The sequence below is a fragment of the Eleutherodactylus coqui genome, chromosome 6 (genome assembly GCF_035609145.1).
Source record: "Eleutherodactylus coqui strain aEleCoq1 chromosome 6, aEleCoq1.hap1, whole genome shotgun sequence".
Taxonomy (NCBI): Eukaryota; Metazoa; Chordata; class Amphibia; order Anura; family Eleutherodactylidae; genus Eleutherodactylus; species Eleutherodactylus coqui.
The window spans coordinates 140,104,795-140,130,759 of NC_089842.1; the positions used below are offsets into that span (position 1 = coordinate 140,104,795).

At 49.3% G+C, this 25,965-nt stretch overlaps 1 protein-coding gene across 1 annotated transcript in view; it reads left to right on the forward strand.

The window, feature by feature from the left end:
• The first annotated feature begins 17,383 nt into the window (after positions 1 to 17,383).
• Positions 17,384 to 25,965, forward strand: part of LOC136632691 (branched-chain-amino-acid aminotransferase, cytosolic-like) — a 43,987-nt gene continuing 35,405 nt past the window's right edge. Inside the window, exon 1 of the mRNA XM_066607741.1 lies at positions 17,384 to 17,538. Coding sequence (XP_066463838.1) covers positions 17,413 to 17,538 — 126 coding nt within the window. The 5' untranslated portion in view covers positions 17,384 to 17,412. The remainder of the gene's footprint in view (positions 17,539 to 25,965) is intronic.

The following is a 25,965-nucleotide window of genomic DNA, read 5'->3' on the forward strand; positions in this document are numbered from 1 at the left end:
AAGCAATGGGATGAAACTGAAAGGAAGGAGACAGATGAAATATTAGACAGTGAGGGTGATCAATGAGTGGAACAGGTTACCACAGGAGATGGTGAGTTCTCCTTCAATGGAAGTCTTCAAACAGAGGCTGGACAGACATCTGTCTGGGATGATTTAGTAAATCCTGTACTGAGCAGGGGTTGGACCAGGTGACCCTGGAGGTCCCTTCCAACTCTACCACTGTATGGAATATGGCGATTCATTCTGACTCAATAGTCCCATCTCTCTGGCCTCCAACAGTATGTTCACCAGCTTTTTAATGAAGATAGCAGCAGCGTCTTTGTCCAGTACCCAGTATGCCTTACAGTCATTCAGTATTCGCATACACATGTCCACATAGGAGTCGCAGTTCATGACCTCAATAGAGAACTCAGCGTGCGGTCCTAATAAGACTCATGTTGTCTTTCAGCTAGTTGAAAGACAACAATGAGCGAATCGTTAATGAAATCTGCACGATGGCGCACATTAGACACAACTATTATTGCTCAAAAGATGGCTTTGAGTGATAATCGTTGTGTCTAAATGGGCTTTTAGTCAAAGGGATGCAAGGTCACTGTGAAAAACTCCCGTGTAGCAATTATTTTTGTATAACTAGATTGGAACTATCTGACCCCACAGACAAGAAGCAGGAAGAAGAGAGCACATGATTAAAAAACTGGATTTGTTGCAAACATATGCACTTATCTAAATTCAGCCTGGAAAGTAAAACAGATAATACATAGTTCTTTCTATTTAATAAGTAAACCTATTTTTCTCTGTGTGTATGTATATGTTATTGTTAGTCGTTTACGGCCCTCGGTGACCCTACAGGCCAGCTCCCTCCATGTTTTTTGGTTTTGCACTGCAAAAAAAAACAACTTTCAGTTGTGTGATATCCATGTTAATATCAGCTTTGACAGTGTCAACGCATGTGTGTGTGTATATATTAGTGACACTCCAGGGGGTTTAAACACCAGGCAAACAATAAAAGTCCGTTCATGTTGGTTTATTCACACGAGAGGTTATAACATAAACCGCTGGTATCCCAGTAAAAGTGAAAGAAATCAAAAGTCCTTCAAGTTTAACGCAGTAAGTAGTATGACCATCTGAATGTCTTTTTTAGCCGTAGTGTGAGGGGTTAATTCAGGTTTATGCCTTTAAATTGATAAGTGTATTTCACAGAATACTTATGCGTTTATAATTTGCGTCTTCTTCTGCTAAAGGTTTAAGCTTATACGTGTAAGGGCCGACGCTTTAATAATAGACTACAGAGACTCCATTTTGTATCTCTTTGCTTGTCTGCTTTAATACATGTATCTGTATTAATTTCAACTTTTACCTAGAAAGATGTTAGATCCCAATTATAATGACCCTGAACATGTTCCCATATGTCTTATCAGCTTTCTCTCTCCCATGTCTTCTTTCCTTGAGAAAGCTCACTCCCTTCTAGTAAGAAATCTTACCAAGGACATGTTTTGATACAGTTGTCACCGGACATTCATGTAGGAGACGTCTTTGAAAGATATGTATTAATTAAAATCTGCAGATGTTATGTAGCCTTGGGCGTGCCTGGGGCATGCGCAGTAATCAAATCAATACGTCAGCAAACCTTTTCTATATCTTCTGTAATTCTTTGAATAAACCTTCACTTCGCTATATGACAATCCATGATGCATGTGACTGTCTATTCGGCGTCGTCTATGGGTACTCATATCTAAAGACCAATTTGGAAGCAGACAGCATCAGCCGAACGGTCTGCTTAAAGACCCCTTACAGTAGCAATAAGCAATATAATAGTGGTAGTTCAGTTTCAGGCAGCTTTTACCAGCTTGAAGTGGAGCCTCCTTAGTAGCAACCTCTTAGTGGACTTCCCCTCCTGGGAAGACAAACTCCTGTTTTAGTCTTTGACAGTGCACATGTCTGAAGCTCTGAGGCTCTGAGGCTCTGAAGCTCTGAGGCTCTCAGACACACACACCACACACACACCCTGCTCTGCAGACTGACTCCTTTTACATCTAGCCGGTGCCTGAGCTCCACCTGGTTCCCTGGCTCAGGTGAAAACCTGTACGGGAGAGAGGATGCAAGGCCTACCTCACTGAGTTGAGCAACCTCTGCGACGCGTATCTTCCATCCCTGACTTCTCCTCTCACCCTGCTACAATATATATATATATATATTCCTCAAGATTAAGGTACTTATACATATGAATTTAACCTTGTAAGTCTTAACTAACTAGCAATTGCTAAATTCTACTAGTTAAAAAAGATTTTAGAGATAGATAACACCTATGTAGAACTTAGCAGGAACTGAGCTCCCGTCCCCTCGCCACTATTTGCAATAAGAGGGGGCGAGATGGGGGCGGAGCTAAGTCCCATCGCTTAGCTCCGCCCTTGTCCCACCCCTCCCATTGCAAATAGTGGCGAGGGGCGGGGAAGGGGTGGGAGCTCAGTTCCTGCTCCTGGCTCTTCCAACATCCCCCCCCCCCTTGCAGACAAGGACACCGTATATCGGCTCAGCGTGAAAACCGAGCCGATATACGGTCGTCTAAATAAGCCCTAAAACTGGAAACTCATCCATTAACTAGTGGACAAGCCTAGAAATAGCTAAGCAAGCTGCATGTGATCTGAGGGAAGTTCTGCGTAGCGAATGATGTCACTGCACTTGCTGAGTTTTAATAACCTATGGTAATAAATGAATTGATGGTAATGAACTATACATATGTACAAGTAAGGCATCTTCTAAGCCTCGTTCTCAATATCCTTGTCTAAAAACTGTATAAATACTTCTGCTTGTTTCAAATGTGTTCACATAAGCGCTGCATTAGCGCAGCATAGGTGCGTGAAAAGATCGTGGCTATACATCACTGAAGAACATGTGAATGGGTGATTTCCAGCTATTTTAACCCCTTACAGGTGTTATAAATAAATTTATACTTACATATTCCTCCCCCATCAGTCTACTTACCAGATCTTCTCCTCACTGATCTTCTCCTGTGTCCTACAGTCCAGAAGGTTCATCTCACCTCCAGCTGGCTGATTCCTCTCCTTCCTGTGACGATATGTACATTGCCGTCAGTATTCCTCCTGCCAGCCAATATATGTTACGTCACAGCTTACAGGCCAGCAGGGGGAGTGCCGATATACTTCAGAGACTTTCAATGTCCGCTGTCTCTGCAATAGATCAGCATTCCTTCCTAGTCAGTTAACTAAACATCACAAGGACGTGACCTTCACTGACCTGCAGGAAGAGGAATGTGAGGAGTGCCAGCTTCATAACAAGCCGGCCAGCATGCGGTGAGCTGACCCGGAGCACTGGAGAAGCTCAGAGATAAGAAGATGTGGTAAGGAGACTGATGGGGAAGGAATTTTTATGACAGAACCCCTTTAAGGACATGGCCTTTTTTTTCAGTTTTTGATTTCTCCTCCCGCCTTTTAAAAAATCGTAACTCCTTTAGTTATCCATCGACGCCGCTGTATGACGGCTTGTTTTTTGTGGGACGAGTTGTATTTTTCAATGGTGCTATTTAATGTACTGAAAAATGTTTAAAAAATTCTAAGTGGAGTAAAATGAAAAGAAAAATTGAAATTCTGACATCTTTCGGTGCATCTCGTTTCTACAGCACTGCAACAAAAATGATAACTTTATTCTATGGGTCAGTATGATTACTACAATAACAAACATATAGTTGTTTTTTTTGTTGTACTACCGTATATACCGGCGTATAAGACGACTTTTGAACCCCGAAAAATCTGCTCTGCAGTCGGGGGTCGTCTTATGCGCCGGTAATACAAAAAAAAAAAAGTGTAAAAAAAAAAAATTTTATTACTCACCTCCCCCGGCGTCCTGTCGCGCTCCGGCAGGATGTCGCTCGCTCCGGCAGGCTGTCGCTCGCTCCTCGTCCCCGCCGCAGCATAGCTTTCTGAATGCGGGGCTTGAAATCCCCGCTTCCAGAAAGCTAATACACACGCCGGCAGCCATGACATCATTGAATGGCTGTGATTGGCTAAAGCACACGTGGCTTCAGCCAATCACACTATTCAATGACATCATTGAATGGCTGTGATTGGCTGAAGGCGCACGTGTTAGCAATCACACCCATTCAATGATGTCATTGAATAGTGTGATTGGCTGAAGCCACGTGTGCTTTAGCCAATCACAGCCATTCAATGATGTCATGGCTGCCGGCGTGTGTATTAGCTTTCTGGAAGCGGGGATTTCAAGCCCCACATTCAGAAAGCTATGCTGCGGCGGGGACGAGGAGCCAGCGACAGCCTGCCGGAGCGAGCGACATCCTGCCGGAGCGCGACAGGACGCCGGGGGAGGTGAGTAATAAAATTTTTTTTTTTTTCTCCACTGAATACCGGCGTATAAGGTGACAGTTGGGGGGTCGTCTTATACGCCCCGTCGCCTTATACGCCGGTATATACGGTACTTGTATTTTTTTCAAAGATATTTAATTTTTTAAAATTCTATTCTGCCATCTTCTGCACGCAATAACTTTTTTGTTTTTCCGTCGACATAGTTGTGCGAGGGCTCATTATTTGTGGGACATCCTGTAGTTTGTGTTCATACCTTATTGGGATACATAAGACTTTTTGTTTGCTTTTTATTGCATTTTTTCTTGGAGACAGGGTGACTTTTTTTTATCACGTTCATTGTGCGGCTTAAATAATGCGTTACTTTGATAGATCGGACTTTTATGGACGCAGCAATACCAAATATGTATTTTTGTTTTATTATTTAGATTATTTATTATAAATATGGCAAAAAGTTATTTCTTTTTACTTTTTATTACTTCTTTTTTTAATAATTAGTAAAATTTTATTGATCTTATTTTTTAACTTTTTTTCTTTAATCCCCAGAGGGGACAACAACTTGCGATGCTTTGATCGCTTCTGCAGTATGATGTAATGCCATAGCATTACATCATACAGCGATCAGACAGGCAGTCTATCAAACCACCCCACAGGCATGACTTGATTCTGCTATAACAGTTTTGGGGCCTTTTAAAAAGCCCCCGGCTGCCATGACACATGCACGGCTCCCTGCAATCTCACAACAGCGGCATTTAAAGGGTTAACAGCTTTGATGAGCTCGGCTGGTTGCCATGGCAACGGGACGCCAGATACTGGCGTCCTGTATTGCCATAGTCTGGGATCACTGTATAAGCGATAAGGCATTGCAGGGCAGTAGCTCTGCAATGCGTTATCAGGCCTTAGTCAGACGGGCGTTTTTTCGCGCGATTTGCGGATCGCATGACGGATGCGCATCTGCAAATCGCGTGACCGGTGCGCGCAAGTCGCCCGCAAATCGCCCGAAAATCTGCTCCTAGCCGCATTTCATTAGAAACGGGCCGGAGCTGTCCAGCGCATTGCATTCAATGAAGACGGCAATAGAGCCGCCTCCATTTAAAGCAATGCGCTGCGGGCGAGCCCGGGATGAATTGTCGGTAAGGGCTTAAATATATAAGCCCTTCCCTGCAATTCATCCTAAAATGTGTTAAAATAAAAAAAATTGTATACTCACCTTCTCCCGGCAGCCGGAGTTCCGCGCGGCCGTCCTGCAGTGGGTGTGAAGGGGGTGTGAGTCAGACCTGCCCCCTGATTGGCTCAGCGCTGAGCCAATCAGAGGCATGCCTCACTCACACCCATTCATGAATTCATAAATGGATGTGAGTCAGACCTGCCCCTGATTGGCTCAGCGCTGAGAGGCAGCAGTCACTCACCCATTCATGAATTCATGAATGGGTGTGTGAGTGAAACCGGCCTCTGATTGGTCAGGGCTGTGACCAATCAGAGGCAGATCATTCAGCAGGCGGGGATTTTAAAGCCCCGCCGGCTAAATAGTGCCGAGAAGCAGTTCAGGAGAACTGACAGCGGCCACGGCTGGACTCCGGCTGCAGCGGAAAGGTGAGTATACAATTTTTTTTTATTTTAACACATTTTAGGATGAATTGCAGGGAAGGGCTTATATATTTAACCCCTTCCCGACAATTCACCCCGCGCACGCCGGCAGCCCATTGCTTTCAATGGAGCGGCTGTATTGCCGGCTCCATTGAATTCAATGGGCAAACATCGTTCTACTCTGCCACAGCTGTTACTAAGGCCTCACAGTGATAATCAGTGCTGTACTGTAAGTCCCCTAGAGGGACCCAAATGGTGTAAAAAAAAAAATAATAAAAATGAAAAATGTAAAAAAAAAAAATCTTTTTTATACTTTTTCTCATATTAGCATAAAAAAATTAAAATCCCACTTATTTGGTATTGTCGCATTTGTAACGACGCGTACAATAAGTTGCACATGCTTTTGACTGTGCACGGAAAAAAACACTAAAAAACTGAGACAAAATGCTAAAAATTAGCATTTTGCCTCCCTAAACACCCAATAAAAGTGATCAAAAAAGTATGCCAAAATGGAACCAATAAAAACTACAGCTTGTTGCGCAAAAAATAAGCCCTCATAGAGCTCAGTACATAAAAAAATAAAAAAGTTACAGGACTTTGAATGCAGCAATTTAGAAAAAAAAAGATTTCCCAAAAAAGGGTTTTTATTGTAGAGAAGTGGAAAAACCTATAAAAAAATGTAAGAATTTTGGTATCGCTGTAATCGTACCGACCCACAGAAAAAAAAGATTGTGTCATTTCTGCTTCATGATTAACGCTTTAAAAAAAAAAAAAAAATCTATGGCAGAATTGATGCGTTTTCTCTCCATTATCATAAAAAATAATAAAAGTTTTACAATACAGTCTATGTACCCAAAAATGGCACCATCAAAAACTCCAGTTCGACAGGCAAAAAGCAAGCCCTCATACGGCCGCGTCGACGGAAAAGTAAAAAAAGTTATGACTTTTGAAAAATGGAGAAGAAAATCAGTCAAAAATCATTGCGTCCTTAAAGGGGTTGTCCCGCGCCGAAACGGGTTTTTTTTTTTTTCAACCCCCCCCGTTCGGCGCGAGACAAACCCGATGCAGGGGTTAAAAAAGAACACCGCACAGCGCTTACCTGAATCCCCGCGCTCCGGTGACTTCTTACTTACCTGCTGAAGATGGCCGCCGGGATCTTCTCCCTCGGTGGACCGCAGGGCTTCTGTGCGGTCCATTGCCGATTCCATCCTCCTGATTGGCTGGAATCGGCACGTGACGGGGCGGAGCTACACGGAGCTACACGGAGCCCCATTGAGAAAAGAAGAAGACCCGGACTGCGCAAGCGCGTCTAATTTGGCCATTAGACGCTGAAAATTAGACGGCTCCATGGAACCGAGGACGCTAGCAACGGAACAGGTAAGTGAAAAACCTTTTATAACTTCTGTATGGCTCATAATTAATGCACAATGTACATTACAAAGTGCATTAATATGGCCATGCAGAAGTGTATAGACCCACTTGCTGCCGCGGGACAACCCCTTTAAGCCCAAAATAGGCCATGTCATTAACTGGTGAAGGAGAGCACCTAGGACGTAAGTAAGGAGACTTTTAAGGCCATTCATGCTCCTCTGGGAAATATGCAAATAATATCTGCAGCAAAATAACTCTGCAGCACCACCTAGTGGAAGATAGCTTTCCTGCAAGTCAGTGTCCGATCCTTTAAACAGGTCTTATAACAATTATTGGGAATTGAAAACCATCCAGTAGGTGGCGCTGCAGAGGTATCGTTCCATTTTCATTATTTGCATGGCCCACTCTTGTGGGCACAAAAACGGGGCATGCAGCCATTTTTCAATCTCGGAAGCTCGTGTAAATCAATGGGTTCATTTTCGCTGTGAGTTCTGTGTCAGATAGGACAGAACTTGCACAACCTTAACTGCCATACAGATACAGCCTCACTCTGTAAACTACGAGGTGTCCTGCAGGAAACACTGCCTCACTGGGAAATAAACAAGTTTTTGAATGCGGGGAAGGAAAAAAAAAAACCCGTTTCGGGAGTGAAGGGGTTAAGCGGTGCGCCTCCTATCTCCTTCCCCGCCCGCCCTCAGTGTGAGCTCCCTCTCCTGACGTCACAGCTCTTCACTGCGAGGTCTTGGATTTCTGTATCAGCTGATCACCTGCGGGAGGCGTGGCGGAGAGGCGGCCTCTTATTGGTCAGATTGGGCGCCCTTGTTTGTGTATGGCTCTGGGAAGGAGGTGGGTACAGAGCGATTCTATGATTGGCCGAGGGAATGCTAGCACGTGGTCTGTATCAATGTGCCTGTTGTATATATCCCAGTGTGTCAGGAACTAACTGTCCGGCCAGCAGTGTGGAACTCGCCGTGGCCTGTAGGTGGCGCACTGATAAACAGTAGAAACCGACAGCGTCCAACTCTATGTAATTCAATGAGGTGGATGCCATCAGGCATGTGTGGCAGTGCTATACACGTGTAGTCCCCTCCAGGATGGGGGCGCTGCATGTAGCTGGAATGCTAGGTAGTAGTAATGTACGGGCAGCTGTATAACATGAAGGAGGAGTGCATGTGTGGTAGCCCCGATGGGGGGTGGGAGGACATGTATATAGTTGTAGGGAGGATGAGAGGTGTAGTGCGGCAACCAAGTTGGCAGTTGCTTTGTGGGGACAGGGTGTGGTGCGGCACTCTAGTTGTCAGCAGCTGTGTGCGGAGAGGGTGTAATGCGGCACTCTAGTTGTCAGCCACTGGGTGGGGAGAGGGTGTAGTGCGGCACTCTAGTTGTCAGCCGTTGGGTGGGGAGAGGGTGTAATGCGGCACTCTAGTTGTCAGCCGTTGGGTGGGGAGAGGGTGTGGTGCGGCACTCTAGTTGTCAGCCACTGGGTGGGGACAGGGTGTAGTGCGGCACTTTAGTTGTCAGCCACTGGTTGCAGAGAGGGTGTAGTGCGGCATTCCAGTTGTCAGCCGCTGGGTAAGGACGGCGTGCAGTGCGGCACTCTAGTTGTCAGCCACTGGGTGCGGAGAGAGTGTAGTGCTTCACTCCAGTTGTCAGCCGGTGGGCGTGGAGAGGGTGTAGTGCGGCACTCTAGTTGTCAGCTGCTGGGTTTGTCAGTCACTGGTTGGGGAAGGGGTATAGTGTGGCACAGCAGTTGTCAGCCGTTGGGTGGGGAAGGGTTGTAGTGTGGCACTCTAGTTGTCAGCCGCTGGGTGCGGACAGGGTGTAGTGCGGCACTCCAGTTGTCAGCTGCTGGGTGGGGAGGGTGTGTAGTGCGGCACCCCAGTTGTCAGCCGCTGGGTGGGGAGGGGGTGTAGTGCGGCACAGCAGTTGTCAGCCGTTGGGTGGGGAGAGTGGGGGGAGTGCGGCACGCCAGTTGTCAGCGGCTGGGTGTGGCGGGGGTGTAGTGCGGCACTCTAGTTGTCAGCCACTGGTTGCGGAGAGGGTGTAGTGCGGCATTCCAGTTGTCAGCCGCTGGGTAAGGAGGGCGTGCAGTGCGGCACTCTAGTTGTCAGCCACTGGGTGGGGAGAGGGTGTAGTGCGGCACTCCAGTTGTCAGCCGCTGGGTGGGGAGGGGGTGTAGTGCGGCACAGCAGTTGTCAGCCGTTGGGTGGGGGGAGTGCGGCACGCCAGTTGTCAGCGGCTGGGTGGGGCGGGGGTGTAGTGCGGCACTCTAATTGTCAGCCACTGGTTGCGGAGAGGGTGTAGTGCGGCATTCCAGTTGTCAGCCGCTGGGTAAGGAGGGCGTGCAGTGCGGCACTCCAGTTGTCAGCCACTGGGTGGGGACAGGGTGTGGTGCGGCACTCCAGTTGTCAGCAGCTGCGTGGGGAGAGGGTGTAGTGCGGCACTCTAGTTGTCAGCCACTGGTTGCGGAGAGGGTGTAGTGCGGCATTCCAGTTGTCAGCCGCTGGGTAAGGACGGCGTGCAGTGCGGCACTCTAGTTGTCAGCCACTGGGTGCGGAGAGGGTGTAGTGCTTCACTCCAGTTGTCAGCCGCTGGGCGTGGAGAGGGTGTAGTGCGGCACTCTAGTTGTCAGCTGCTGGGTTTGTCAGCCACTGGTTGGGGAAGGGGTATAGTGTGGCACAGCAGTTGTCAGCCGTTGGGTGGGGAAGGGGTGTAGTGCGGCACTCTAGTTGTCAGCCGCTGGGTGCGGACAGGGTGTAGTGCGGCACTCCAGTTGTCAGCTGCTGGGTGGGGCGGGGGTGTAGTGCGGCACTCCAGTTGTCAGCTGCTGGGTGGGGCGGGGGTGTAGTGCGGCACTCCAGTTGTCAGCTGCTGGGTGGGGAGGGTGTGTAGTGCGGCACCCCAGTTGTCAGCCGCTGGGTGGGGTGGGGGGGGGGTGTAGTGCGGCACAGCAGTTGTCAGCCGTTGGGTGGGGAGGGGCTGTAGTGCGGCACTCCAGTTGTCAGCTGCTGGGTTTGTCAGCCACTGGTTGGGGAAGGGGTATAGTGTGGCACAGCAGTTGTCAGCCGTTGGGTGAGGAAGGGGTGTAGTGCGGCACTCTAGTTGTCAGCCGCTGGGTGCGGACAGGGTGTAGTGCGGCACTCTAGTTGTCAGCCGCTGGGTGCGGACAGGGTATAGTGCGGCACTCCAGTTGTCAGCCGCTGGGTGCGGACAGGGTATAGTGCGGCACTCCAGTTGTCAGCTGCTGGGTGGGGAGGGTGTGTAGTGCGGCACCCCAGTTGTCAGCCGCTGGGTGGGGAGGGGGTGTAGTGCGGCACAGCAGTTGTCAGCCGTTGGGTGGGGGGAGTGCGGCACGCCAGTTGTCAGCGGCTGGGTGTGGCGGGGGTGTAGTGCGGCACTCTAGTTGTCAGCCACTGGTTGCGGAGAGGGTGTAGTGCGGCATTCCAGTTGTCAGCCGCTGGGTAAGGAGGGCGTGCAGTGCGGCACTCTAGTTGTCAGCCACTGGGTGGGGAGAGGGTGGGTGTAGTGCGGCACTCCAGTTGTCAGCCGCTGGGTGGGGAGGGGGTGTAGTGCGGCACAGCAGTTGTCAGCCGTTGGGTGGGGGGAGTGCGGCACGCCAGTTGTCAGCGGCTGGGTGGGGCGGGGGTGTAGTGCGGCACTCTAGTTGTCAGCCACTGGTTGCGGAGAGGGTGTAGTGCGGCATTCCAGTTGTCAGCCGCTGGGTAAGGAGGGCGTGCAGTGCGGCACTCTAGTTGTCAGCCACTGGGTGGGGAGAGGGTGTAGTGCGGCACTCCAGTTGTCAGCAGCTGCGTGGGGAGAGGGTGTAGTGCGGCACTCTAGTTGTCAGCCACTGGTTGCGGAGAGGGTGTAGTGCGGCATTCCAGTTGTCAGCCGCTGGGTAAGGACGGCGTGCAGTGCGGCACTCTAGTTGTCAGCCACTGGGTGCGGAGAGGGTGTAGTGCTTCACTCCAGTTGTCAGCCGCTGGGCGTGGAGAGGGTGTAGTGCGGCACTCCAGTTGTCAGCTGCTGGGTGGGGCGGGGGTGTAGTGCGGCACTCCAGTTGTCAGCTGCTGGGTGGGGAGGGTGTGTAGTGCGGCACCCCAGTTGTCAGCCGCGGGGTGGGGGGTGGGGGTGTAGTGCGGCACAGCAGTTGTCAGCCGTTGGGTGGGGAGGGGCTGTAGTGCGGCACTCCAGTTGTCAGCCGCTGGGTGCGGAGAGGTTGTAGTGTGGCACTCCAGTTGTCAGCTGCTGGGTGGGGAGGGGGTGTAGTGTGGCACTCTAGTTGTCAGCCGCTGGGTGGGGAGGGGGTGTAGTGTGGCACTCTAGTTGTCAGCCGCTGGGTGGGGAGGGGGTGTAGTGCGGCACTCCAGTTGTCAGCGGCTGGGTGGGGAGGGGGTGTAGTGCGGCACTCCAGTTGTCAGCGGCTGGGTGGGGCGGGGGTGTAGTGCGGCACTCCAGTTGTCAGCAGGCAGGTGATGTCAGTGCAGCACTCTATACCTTACAGATGAGGAGTGGTGTTTAGTGCAGCATTACATTGAAAATATTAAGAAGTGGGTTGTGCCAAGAACAGAGCCCCTAGTAGGGAATATGAAGGGGATCGAGGGGTGTTTCTGCCTGGACCCACCCTTTACGCTCCTCTATAAGCCAGCACAGAGGCTACATGGTGGCTTTGGTAGTGTGACAAGAAGACTGCGGTGTCACACAGTGACATGGCATCTAGTCACTGTCAATGGGGTCACATTGTACCTGCAACCTCAGGCAGCCGAGACATGACAGTTACAAATAATCCAAGACTGTTGGATCCCTGGCTGCACCTGGCACATGACTTTGTCATCACCGACTGCAGGTGACTGTCCTGCCACTTGTCTGTGATTTGGTAGCAAGTTACTCACAAGTTGCACAAAGTTTTTGGTTGTGCAGCTTTTCTGAGGCTTGATGTCAAGTGACCAGTCGTCAAGTACCCTAGCCTGCCCCTGGAGTACTGTACAGATAATGATGGGAGTGGTGCTGTACAGTATAGCAGCTAAATGATGAGAGGAGTGGTGCTGTACGGTATAGCAGCTAGATGATGAGAGGAGTGGTGCTGTACAGTATAGCAGCTAGATGATGAGAGGAGTGATGCTGTACGGTATAGCAGCTAGATGATGAGAGGAGTGGTGCTGTACAGTATAGCAGCTAGATGATGAGAGGAGTGGTGCTGTACAGTATAGCAGCTAGATGATGAGAGGAGTGGTGCTGGGCAGTATAGCAGCTAGATGATGAGAGGAGTGGTGCTGGGCAGTATAGCAGCTAGATGATGAGAGGAGTGGTGCTGGGCAGTATAGCAGCTAGATGATGAGAGGAGTGGTGCTGTACAGTACAGCAGCTAGATGATGAGAGGAGTGATGCTGTACGGTATAGCAGCTAGATGATGAGGAGTGTTGCTGGGCAGTATAGCAGCTAGATGATGAGAGGAGTGGTGCTGTACAGTATAGCAGCTAAATGAGTAGTGGTGCTGGGCAGTATAGCAGCTAGATGATGAGAGGAGTGGTGCTGTACAGTATAGCAGCTAGATGATGAGAGGAGTGGTGCTGTACAGTATAGCAGCTAGATGATGAGGAGTGTTGCTGGGCAGTATAGCAGCTAGATGATGAGAGAAGTGGTGCTGTACAGTATAGCAGCTAGATGAGTGGTGCTGTACTGTATAGCAGCTAGATGAGGAGTGGTGCTGTACAGTATAGCAGCTAGATGATGAGAGGAGTGGTGCTGTACAGTATAGCAGCTAGATGATGAGAGGAGTGATGCTGTACGGTATAGTAGCTAGATGATGAGGAGTGTTGCTGGGCAGTATAGCACCTGGATGATGAGAGGAGTGGTGCTGTACAGTATAGCAGCTAGATGATGAGAGGAGTGATGCTGTACGGTATAGTAGCTAGATGATGAGGAGTGTTGCTGGGCAGTATAGCACCTAGATGATGAGAGGAGTGGTGCTGTACAGTATAGCAGCTAGATGAGGAGAGGAGTGTTGCTGGGCAGTATAGCAGCTAGATGATGAGAGGAGTGGTGCTGGGCAGTATAGCAGCTAGATGATGAGAGGAGTGGTGCTGGGCAGTATAGCAGCTAGATGATGAGAGGAGTGGTGCTGGGCAGTATAGCAGCTAGATGATGAGAGGAGTGGTGCTGGGCAGTATAGCAGCTAGATGATGAGAGGAGTGGTGCTGGGCAGTATAGCAGCTAGATGATGAGAGGAGTGGTGCTGGGCAGTATAGCAGCTAGATGATGAGAGGAGTGGTGCTGTACAGTATAGCAGCTAGATGATGAGAGGAGTGATGCTGTACGGTATAGCAGCTAGATGATGAGAGGAGTGGTGCTGTACAGTATAGCAGCTAGATGATGAGAGGAGTGGTGCTGTACAGTATAGCAGCTAGATGATGAGAGGAGTGGAGCTGTACAGTATAGCAGCTAGATGATGAGAGGAGTGGTGCTGGGCAGTATAGCAGCTAGATGATGAGAGGAATGGTGCTGTACTGTATAGCAGCTAGATGAGGAGCGGTGCTGTACAGTATAGCAGCTAGATGATGAGAGGAGTGGTGCTGGGCAGTATAGCAGCTAGATGATGAGAGGAGTGGTGCTGGGCAGTATAGCAGCTAGATGATGAGAGGAGTGGTGCTGGGCAGTATAGCAGCTAGATGATGAGAGGAGTGGTGCTGTACAGTATAGCAGCTAGATGATGAGAGGAGTGGTGCTGTACAGTACAGCAGCTAGATGATGAGAGGAGTGATGCTGTACGGTAGAGCAGCTAGATGATGAGGAGTGTTGCTGGGCAGTATAGCAGCTAGATGATGAGAGGAGTGGTGCTGTACAGTATAGCAGCTAAATGAATAGTGGTGCTGGGCAGTATAGCAGCTAGATGATGAGAGGAGTGGTGCTGTACAGTATAGCAGCTAGATGATGAGAGGAGTGGTGCTGTACAGTATAGCAGCTAGATGAGTGGTGCTGTACTGTATAGCAGCTAGATGAGGAGTGGTGCTGTACAGTATAGCAGCTAGATGATGAGAGGAGTGGTGCTGTACAGTATAGCAGCTAGATGATGAGAGGAGTGATGCTGTACGGTATAGTAGCTAGATGATGAGGAGTGTTGCTGGGCAGTATAGCACCTAGATGATGAGAGGAGTGGTGCTGTACAGTATAGCAGCTAGATGAGGAGAGGAGTGTTGCTGGGCAGTATAGCAGCTAGATGATGAGAGGAGTGGTGCTGGGCAGTATAGCAGCTAGATGATGAGAGGAGTGGTGCTGGGCAGTATAGCAGCTAGATGATGAGAGGAGTTGTGCTGGGCAGTATAGCAGCTAGATGATGAGAGGAGTGGTGCTGGGCAGTATAGCAGCTAGATGATGAGAGGAGTGGTGCTGGGCAGTATATCAGCTAGATGATGAGAGGAGTGGTGCTGTACAGTATAGCAGCTAGATGATGAGAGGAGTGATGCTGTACGGTATAGCAGCTAGATGATGAGAGGAGTGGTGCTGTACAGTATAGCAGTTAGATAATGAGAGGAGTGGTGCTGTACAGTATAGCAGCTAGATGAGGAGTGGTGCCGTACAGTATAGCAGCTAAATGATGAGAGGAGTGGTGCTGTACGGTATAGCAGCTAGATGATGAGAGGAGTGGTGCTGTACAGTATAGCAGCTAGATGAGGAGTGGTGCCGTACAGTATAGCAGCTAAATGATGAGAGGAGTGGTGCTGTACGGTATAGCAGCTAGATGATGAGAGGAGTGGTGCTGTACAGTATAGCAGCTAGATGATGAGAGGAGTAGGGCAGCGCTGTATTAGCCAGTAGATGATTAGGAGTAGGGCAGCGCTGTATTAGCCGGTAGATGATGAGAGGAGTAGGGCAGCACAGTATTAGCCGGTAGATGCTGAGTAGTAGTGCAGCGCAGTATTAGCAGGTAGATGATGAGAGGAGTAGTGCAGCACAGTATTAGCTGGTAGATGATGAGAGGAGTAGTGCAGCGCAGTATTAGCCGGTAGATGCTGAGTAGTAGTGCAGCGCAGTATTAGCAGGTAGATGATGAGAGGAGTAGTGCAGCGCTGTATTAGCCAGTAGATGATTAGGAGTAGGGTAGCGCTGTATTAGCCGGTAGATGATGAGAGGAGTAGGGCAGCACAGTATTAGCCGGTAGATGATAAGAGGAGTAGTGCAGCGCAGTATTAGCCGGTAGATGCTGAGTAGTAGTGCAGCGCAGTATTAGCAGGTAGATGATGAGAGGAGTAGTGCAGCGCAGTATTAGCAGGTAGATGATGAGAGGAGTAGTGCAGCGCAGTATTAGCAGGTAGATGATGAGAGGAGTAGTGCAGCACAGTATTAGCTGGTAGATGATGAGAGGAGTAGTGCAGCGCAGTATTAGCCGGTAGATGATGAGAGGAGTAGGGCAGCGCAGTATTAGCAGGTAGATGATGAGAGGAGTAGTGCAGCACAGTATTAGCTGGTAGATGATGAGAGGAGTAGTGCAGCGCAGTATTAGCTGGTAGATGATGAGAGGAGTAGTGCAGCGCAGTATTAGCAGGTAGATGATGAGAGGAGTAGTGCAGCACAGTATTAGCTGGTAGATGATGAGAGGAGTAGTGCAGCGCAGTATTAGCCGGTAGATGATGAGAGGAGTAGGGCAGCGCAGTATTAGCAGGTAGATGATGAGAGGAGTAGTGCAGCACAGTATTAGCTGGTAGATGATGAGAGGAGTAGTGCAGCGCAGTATTAGCTGGTAGATGATGAGAGGAGTAGTGCAGCGCAGTATTAGCTGGTAGATGATGAGAGGAGTAGTGCAGCGCAGTATTAGCCGGTAGATGATGAGAGGAGTAGTGCAGCGCAGTATTAGCTGGTAGATGATGAGGAGTAGTGCAGCGCAGTATTAGCTGGTAGATGATGAGAGGAGTAGTGCAGCGCAGTATTAGCTGGTAGATGATGAGAGGAGTAGTGCAGCGCAGTATTAGTCGGTAGATGATGAGAGGAGTAGGGCAGCGCAGTATTAGCCGGTAGATGATGAGAGGAGTAGGGCAGCGCAGTATTAGCCGGTAGATGATGAGAGGAGTAGTGCAGCGCAGTATTAGCCGGTAGATGATGAGAGGAGTAGTGCAGCGCAGTATTAGCTGGTAGATGATGAGAGGAGTAGTGCAGCGCAGTATTAGCTGGTAGATGATGAGAGGAGTAGTGCAGCGCAGTATTAGTCGGTAGATGATGAGAGGAGTAGGGCAGCGCAGTATTAGCCGGTAGATGATGAGAGGAGTAGGGCAGCGCAGTATTAGCCGGTAGATGATGAGAGGAGTAGTGCAGCGCAGTATTAGCCGGTAGATGATGAGAGGAGTAGGGCAGCGCAGTATTAGCCGGTAGATGATGAGAGGAGTAGGGCAGCGCAGTATTAGCCGGTAGATGATGAGAGGAGTAGGGCAGCGCAGTATTAGCCGGTAGATGATGAGAGGAGTAGTGCAGCGCAGTATTAGCCGGTAGATGATGAGAGGAGTAGGGCAGCGCAGTATTAGCCGGTAGATGATGAGAGGAGTAGGGCAGCGCAGTATTAGCCGGTAGATGATGAGAGGAGTAGGGCAGCGCAGTATTAGCCGGTAGATGATGAGAGGAGTAGGGCAGCGCAGTATTAGCTGGTAGATGATAAGGAGTAGGTGGATGCTGGGGGTTGTAGTTCCGTGCGGTGGGTGGATGCTGGGGGCTGCAGTTCCGCGCGGTGGGTGGATGCTGGGAGTTGTAGTTCCGCGCGGTGGGTGGATGCTGGGGGCTGCAGTTCCGCACGGTGGGTGGATGCTGGGAGTTGTAGTGCCGCGTGGTGGGTGGATGCTGGGGGCTGTAGTTCCGCGCGGTGGGTGGATGCTGGGAGTTGTAGTTCCACGCGGTGGGTGGATGCTGGGGGTTGTAGTGCCGCGCGGTGGGTGGATGCTGGGGGTTGTAGTGCCACGCGGTGGGCGGATGCTGGGGGCTGTAGTGCCGCGCGGTGGGTGGATGCTGGGAGTTGGAGTTCCGCACGGTGGGTGGATGCTGGGGGCTGTAGTGCCGCGCGGTGGGTGGATGCTGGGGGTTGTAGTGCCGCGCGGTAGGCGGATGCTGGGGGCTGTAGTGCCGCGCTCTGTAGACATGTATGGCTGAGCGGTGGCCCCGCCCGCCTCTTTATTTGCAGTCTGCTGTGAGCCGGGCGGGCAGAATCCTTGTGAGCGGCGGAACAAGAACTGATCGGCTGACCATGGCGGCTGTGTGCAGGGTGAAGGTGAGTGCTGCCGCACGGGGGGCACCGGAGCTGGGGGAGGATCGGCTGCACAGGAAGAAGGGGATCCGCTCCGGGAACAGCCCTACATGGACGGAGGGGATCCGCTCCCGGCGCCGTGCAGTACAAGGGCTCCAGCACAACCCTATACTGCCCTTGTCGTGTAATCTGGGTCACTATACACAGCCCATATATAGCGGCCCCTCCCCCAGCGTCTATAGCAACACTGCATGCTGACTTATCACCTGTGGGCTCACATAGCAGCTCTGCCTGCAGACGGCCCCCATATAAAGGGGTAGCTATTATACATAGATCACTATAGTCTCTTTATATATTACATATCCACTCTGCACATATACAATGTAGACCTGGAGGTTGTAGATCCAGAATCAGCAACAGTGAAGCCCCCCTGTAACGCTATGTGCCTGTGGTTCTAGGTTATGGTGCACATCACAATACTGAACCACCTCCAGGGGCCACAAGCGTATTGCCACCTGAGGCATTTATAGTATATCCTAAGTATATGCCATAGTAGATCAAAGAACGTTCCACTTCCAGGACTCCCACCTACTGGAAGAATGGGGGTCTCCTTCCACCCCATCAGCCCTCCAGAGAGGAGGAGACCATGTATCTCTCCATTGTAGGTGATGGATGTCCAGGTAACAGGCGGCATTCCATAAGTCCTATAAACTAGATGATATCCTATCCGACTAGGAATAATCTGCCAATAATTAGTAATAAACACACAGACCACACCATTGGGATTGTGAAAGGTCGCAGTATTTATTTAAAGGGTTACCAAACTTTAATTAGTATTAAAGAAGAAAAAAAAAATAAATAAATATATATACACACACACACACACACGTCTGGAGACTTAGGCCAGTTTCATATCTGCGTTGGACCCTCTGGCCGGAGGTTCGGACCCAGTTATATTCAAATAGGATCTGCCCGGCGCTGTTTGGCCTCAGGGATTCCCCATTTCTGCTCCTTGAACGAAGGGAAGCGGTATCCCCCCAATGCAGCTGTGAAAACACTGTTGGGCCTCCCTCACACAGCAATTTGCAGAAACGCAGCGTTTTTTGCAGATTCCGCCTGGTTTCACCAGCGCTGGCATGCGTTATGCCAGTGTTTTGGCACAGCTAAAAACGCAGCTAAGGCTGCTGAGAAAGAAAAGAAATCAATACTCTCCTAGTTGGTGAAGTCGCTGTCCCCGACGCCGTTGTCGGGACCTTGTGAAGCCGGCCGATTGCTCTGATTGACCCAGCCAATTGGAACCAGAGCAGGATGTGTCCAATCGCAGCCAATCAATAAATCGCTGTGATTGGACGCATCCAGCTCTGGCTCTGAGTGGCTGAGCCACAGCCGTCTGAGCCAATCAGAGCAATCTCTCGCTGGAGGCAGGGATTTAGAATCTCCGTTACCAACGAAAGTTCTCCTGCCGGCTGACAAGTCTCAAGAGCACCGCCGGGGACAGCGACATCACCTGTAAGGTGAGTTTTTTTTTTTTTGACACGAGCAGTGTAGCTAGGGCGTTTAGCGCTGCCAAAAGCGGGGTAGCACGTTTTGCCGTGTTTTCGGCATCGCTGAAGCCGCTGCCCATTCGTTTTTAATGGCCAACACAGGGCTGAAAACGGCCAAGAATAAAACATGCAACGCTGTCAAAGCAGAGCATTGAAGACGCTGCGTTTACAGCCTTGTGTGAGCGGCCCCAGTTAAATGAATGGGAGCCTTGTACAGCGTTTAGCGCTGGGCTGAAAAGGCAGCGCTAAACGCTGTACAAAACGCCCTGTGTGAGGGAGGCCTAAGTTCTACAGATTAGATTCTGCTAAGTCCAAAACTGAATTAAACTACTGAAACAATGTCCGCCAGCGTGCAGCAGGTGACAGCTCACTTAAACCAACACCGAGACTGTTACCTACTTTGGGGAGGGAGAGTGGGGACACGTCCAGTTTTCGATCAGCATCTGGGTGCCGGGGTCCTGTTCCTCCTCTTACTGGCTTCAGGTCTTCCCGCCAGCGCTGTCGCCTGATCCTCCTGAAGGGCTCCTTGGCTGACCCTGCAATGAGCTCTCAGCACAGGTGAGTTACACAGCATACAGGACACTCCTCTCTTAAAAACCACGAGTCATACATGAAGGAGTCTGAAAACTGATGAGTCGGAGGTCTGGCTCAGCGCTCATGATCACGACCGTGTTTTCACCGCATATCAAGCATGTGTTGCACGAACATGTGATACGAGGTGAATTGCGGCAATGAACGTCAATGGACTTTCATTGATCCATGCACACCGACCTGTGGACGCTGCAGGTAGGTACGCAACAGAAATAAATCACAGCACGCTCTATTTCTATGCATACGTACGCAGTGTGAGCCCTATACACTTGTGTGGGCTGCGTATGATGCACCGTCCATACGCAATACATTTTGTATGGGCAGCGTTTCCATAGGCACCCCTGCTCTGAACTGAGTGGGGAATTAAAAAAAAATAAAAATCGCACTGCGCTTGTGTGTGTGATTCACGGTCATGTGCAGCTCTCTACTGGCAGAGCGTATGGCTGCCGAATGTGTAAAGCGCTGCAGGGAGACAGCAGTGGTCTCCGCACATGGCCGAGGGCTTGATCCCATACTGACTCCATAGCCCTGTTAATTAGGAAAATCAAGTGAGGGTGCCACCACACCTGCAGCTCTCTGACGCTTAGGCCCGATGCCCACAGATGGAGATTCTGCGCAGAAGTTTCGCCGTTGCACACTGCCATAGGATTGCGTTAGTTTATGCAATCCTATGCTGCCAGCTGCGTTTTGACCACGTGAAAACTCACGCAGTATTAAAATCGCAGAGTCTCGCACAGAAATGTCACCGCTGGCGCGCCGGCTCTGCTCTGCGTACGCGAGGCTGTGCGCCAGCTGGCACATTGCAGAGCGGAGAGATAAGGCATCAGACTGGTAAGTGGGAGGTCAATGCCGGGGCATGGGTCGCATCCCGCTGCGTGAATCTCGCAGTCAGAATCCGACCCGGCCGTGGGCATGAGGCCTCAGGGTCCATGGGCGTATTGGAAAAACGCCGCGGGTGTCCCGTAGATTTTTACCTTTGTGATGCCGGTAGAGACTGCATATGCATAGCGAGTGCACTGTGCATACCCCCATATCTCATGGACGCGGTCATGCACAGTGTGACTCTGCTTTTTTTTTTTTTAAATACCCGCTCTGTTTCATAGCGAGGTTGTCTATGAATCGCCGCATGTACGCAATGTATTGTGTATGGACCGCGTCGCATACTCTGCCTATACAAAAGTATAGGGTCATGCTGTATGGTACACCACAAAATAGAGCATGCTGCGATTTATTTCTTGCGTGTATCTACATGCATTAAAGTCCATTTACTGTCATTGACTGCATTCCCTGCGTATCACACAGCCGTACATCACATGCATAATACATGGTGAAAAACCGCCTGTGGACATGAGGTCTTATGCTGTCGGCAGATCAGCTAACACGGACCACACTCATGACCCTTCTTATAAGTTTCTGTGTATGCCGCCATCATTAACATATAGTACATGCTACATGACCAGTGGTTGCAGTAGCATCTAAAGGCCCATTTACATGCAAAGATAGTCTTTCAAAGGACTGAAAGACTTTGCGATCTATTTCCATAAAGTGTTAATGGCCATTAACACTTTATCATCTTCATTTGCATGTAAAAGGGCCTCCAGACGCTGTTTGCAGAGCCCAGCATGCGATTAATCACACACCAAGTTGCGCACACAGCTGCATTGTTCTGCCACCAGATTACAATGTTATCTGCCGCCTCCTATGGAGAGCACAGCATGTGGTCTATTGAGAAATAAGGGCTCCCACATGTGATGATGATGCCGTCAGCCATTTTGTCCTATGTACCTATTGCCTTATATTCAGCAATCCATTTGGTATCCACTAGATAATCCCTGAATAGGTGGAAAGGAGCGACAGGTTTAGCAGCTTTTTCCCCAGCCTGTCAATATCTGCATGCAGGAAAAGCCTTGTCTCACCTGCCTGGATAGGAGCTGTGCTGTGATGTAAATAACCCCCATTCTCTCTCTCCCACCTGTATGTGTTGGGCGCTATTAGCATGAGGATGCTGACCCTGCAGGTGTTAATTAAGTTTAGGAAAACCCTTCTTGTATTAATTTCCTCTTCCAGACTAGACGGGGCCGAAAGAATCCATATTGGGGAAATCTTTAATAAGAGCATTTGGTCGTGGGAAGGTCCCAAACGGATATGATTTGGATTTGCAAAATCGTGTGACCCAGACGGACAAAACACATCCACTCACGGTGCGTTAAGTGCTCAGGGACCCTTTCAAATTACATAACCCCATCACTGGTTGGGATTGCGCCTGTCCGTTTGGCACTCACACGTAGCTAAAATCATAAACGGAAATATGGCGGGCATATCCTCACGATCAGAGGCTCTCCCGCCAAGATAGGACCAAACATAAATAAATATGATTCCTCAGAGCTCCTACAAGACCAACACTCCATTCTCTGTATGACCTCAGAAGGGGCGGAGAGGAGGTGTGTACTAGGGACCCTCTAAAATGTGCCCCCTCAGGTCCCATTTGTCGATCCACGGAGCTATACTGCGGTATATGGACTTCGCTATGTTATGGCTCTCCACCGCCCAGACCCCTTTAGGCCGTGTATCCCAAAATCTGGTAACTTTCTTTGGAACGGATCAGGCGGTGATTTGAGCTTTCACTTCGCATGCGTGCAGGTACAAAGCTAGGTACAAATCAGCCTGAATTCTAACTACTCCACCCTTACAATACCGCTAGAGGGATCGAGGACTGAGGTGGGATCGATAGGTATCGTCCCCCTCTCCCTCTCCTGTGTCCGGTACGTGACACCACACACTTTAGTTTTTTTAAACGCAAATGTCAATGGGACTTTCGAATGTTAAAAACCTCACAAGTTTGTGCTTTGTGATTTTTGTGCGATTTAAAGTCCCATTGACATTCGCGTTAAAAAAGCGAAAGTGTGTGGGAGCCCTCAATTTGTTTGCGTTATCTCTCAGTAGATGATCGATGGGTTTTAGGTTCACCCTCAAATCGTCGTCAAATGAAAAGTGCACGATGCCCCCGTGTACATGTAACGATTATCGCTCATTTCTGGTCGTTTGAACGAATTTTGAGCGATAATCGTGACTTGTAAATGGGCCTTAACAGATGCGTGTAATAAACGGGGGCTATGTTACGCCCGTTTTCGATGAGCCGACTTCTCATTTGAACGAGCGAGTGACCTCACCGCTAACTCAGCACTCCTGTGAAAAATGTTGCATCGTGTTGCTGCTACCCGCGATTGTCTTGCGCAGTAAAATCACGTGATTTTATCACGGGAAGATTAATAGGAGTTTCTTATATTTAAAATGTATCACATCGCACAAAAATCACAAGTTCGTGCTAGTGATGCGATAAACAAGTAGGCTCCATAGGGAAACATGGGCTACAAAACATCGCAAATCGCGGCTATATTTGGCATGCCGCGATTTTTTTTTTCTTTTTAGCAACATGGCATCAGTGGAAACATCGCTAATGTGAAGGAAACCATGAGCTCCACATACATGCGTTTTGTAGTGCTGTTGCATCGCTACAAAATCACGCAATTTTGGAGCCCTTTTGAAAGCAGCCTAAATGCACCTTAAGGGTGGGCGTACACAAATGGCAGAGACCCGCTGTAACCACATGTGGCTGCCCACTAATTGCTTGCTGGCATCAGGAGTTGTTTTTAAATTGGCATATCCGGGTGCTGCCTGGCATTTATCGGTGGTCTGCACGCAGTTAGAGCCGCCCACCGCGGCGTGTCCGGGCGCCGCACTACTGTTCACACGGGGTTTGTTGGAGAAAGCTCAGCGAATAAAATGCACTTCCTTCCCGTAAAGCGTTGGGGTTGTCGTCGCATGCGCCTTCTGCAGATGATCGAGGCGTCACAGAAATGTCTGCAACAATCTGCCACATGTGAGCATGCTGCTAACTCCTTGGTGGATACCCATGAGGTGATTTACATGGCGGCTGCTCACTTCTGCAGTTCTTGCCTTTCCTAAAGACCTCTGGTGATGAGTTACATCCCACTGTACGTGCACACGGGCGACTTTGGTTGTTCGATTTTTCGGACCAAAATCGGCGAGAAGTAGCGCCCGTTCATCAGTCCATGTGCAAGTCGCTTTAAACTGGTGACTGCGTTACTTATGGTTGTCATAGATCACTGCCGGCCTAAGATGTCCTGAGGTCACCCTTCACTCCTCAAACCTCCCGCTCTTCAATCACTACATGACAAATGATGAGGTGTAATTCGCTACATGAGAAAAAAACTCAAAGAATTTTAGGCCTCATTTATCAAAATAATAGTGATTGTCTTTGTTGCCCATAGCAACCAATCACAGCTTCTGTTCTGCTCCTGCTGAGGTAAAATGAAAGCTGAGCTGTGATTGGTTGCTAGGGGCAACAAAGACTGTTTACTATTACGGTTTGATAAATGAGGCCAGAAAGTCTGAGTTTTTCTTTCATGTATAATTAATAACAATCCATCATTTCTCATCATTTTATCATTTATTTCTTGATAGACATGTGGGAGGTTTCAAGGAAATACCCTGCATTATAATCGTGTATTATTAAAAAAAACTTGGAAAACCGCTTTAAAGAGTACCTGCACTCCCTTTTTTTTTCTTTTTAATGTACAAATTGGCAATTCTAAGTATTTTTACAATAGGTTTTATTAGCCTGTTCTGTACCTTTTTTACAAAATCCGTCTCCACCTAGCTGTATAACAGTAGAGGGCGCTCCTTCCAGCTGTCTCTGTAGAACAGCTGCAGACACAACTGCTCCCGTATTACAGTTTGTGTCTGTATTATATATCATTTATGGTTAATAGCCACCCCCTGCTTTCCCAGTTCAAAAGCTGCTGTCCCACCGATGGCGCGCTGTGAAGGAGAGAAGCTCTTCTATTCTGCAGACGGCTTCTCCCCTCACAGCGCTTGCTCCCCGCCGGATTTGATGCACTGACAGGGACTTGGTGTATTCGGTTGTGACATATGGTACTGTATACCTAATACAATGAGCCCCCTGTCGGTGCATCAAGTCCAGTGGAGAGCGAGTGCTGTGGGCAGAGAAGCTGTCTGCAGAATAGCTCTGCTTCACAGCATGCCAATGGGGATGGCAGCATATTAGGGGGGAGAACAGTAGAACGCCAAAAGTGGTGGGACACAGGGCTATTAAAAATAAATTATAATACAGACCCTTATTAATAAACTGTAATACGGGAGGGTTTGTGTCTGCAGCTGTTCTATAGGGACAGGTACAGACACAGCTGGATGGAGCGCCCACTACTGTTATACAGCTAGGTGAAGACTGATATCTCAGGCCCATCTTCACCTAGATGCATAACTGAAGAGCGGTTTTGTAAGAAAAAGGTCCAGAACAGGCTGATAAAACCTACTGCAAAAATGCTGAGAATTGCCTATTCTGTAGATTAAAAAGAAAAACGTGCAGATACTGTAAGGCCGGTCTTACATGAACAGTTCGGATTCCACATGCGGCAGCCCACAGCGGAATCCGACCCTGTGCCCAGCTGGCATCCGCATGTACCTGTCATTTGGTTTTTTCATCTGTACCGCAGATGGTTGCAGTGAGCTGCCGTCAGACATGCGCAGTACAGATTTTCATTGTTTTTTTGAATCCCTGCTTTTCCCACGTCATCGCCTAGCAATGACGCGATATCAGTGGCCCTTCCACAATGTTAATTGCGGAAGTGTCAAGAGTCGAACCGCAATATCAGTGGCACTTTTACTGCAAGTCGAACGACTTGGGCCGCAAGTCGAACGACTTCCATTGACTTAAATTGCAATTCATTTCCACTCATGTGCAGAAAAAAAGCGCTTTTCCTTAGCATACTATGGGGGTATTTGCTACGGAATCCGGGGGGCGGACGCCCGCTCCAGACTCCACAATGCAAATATGCCCCTGTGCAGCTGGCCTAAGTAAGATGTGTGGAAGCTGCCTTCTGTTCCCTGTGTACTGTAGCTACAGCCCTGAGCTACAAGCTGGATCCTGCTCACCCGGCGAGGTGATGACTTGCGTGACCGCACATGTCTTAGTTGTGTGGGAAACTGCTCTAGGGTACGCTTGCGCATCACAAGGTAACAAATCCACAAGCAGATTTTGGTGTGAAAATTACTCTTTGTATTGCAATTAATTAATTCTGTGGTATTTCAGCAACAAGTAGAATGTGATTGTTCCCACCAAGGGAAACCAAGTCATCTTCTAGATATGATACCTTTTAATGACTTACAAAAAATACATGATGTTATAGAGAGCTTTCCAACCTACTTGGGGTTCTTCCTCAGGAATAATGGAATACATCCGAAGAGGCATGTATATTTATACAGACATACTGAC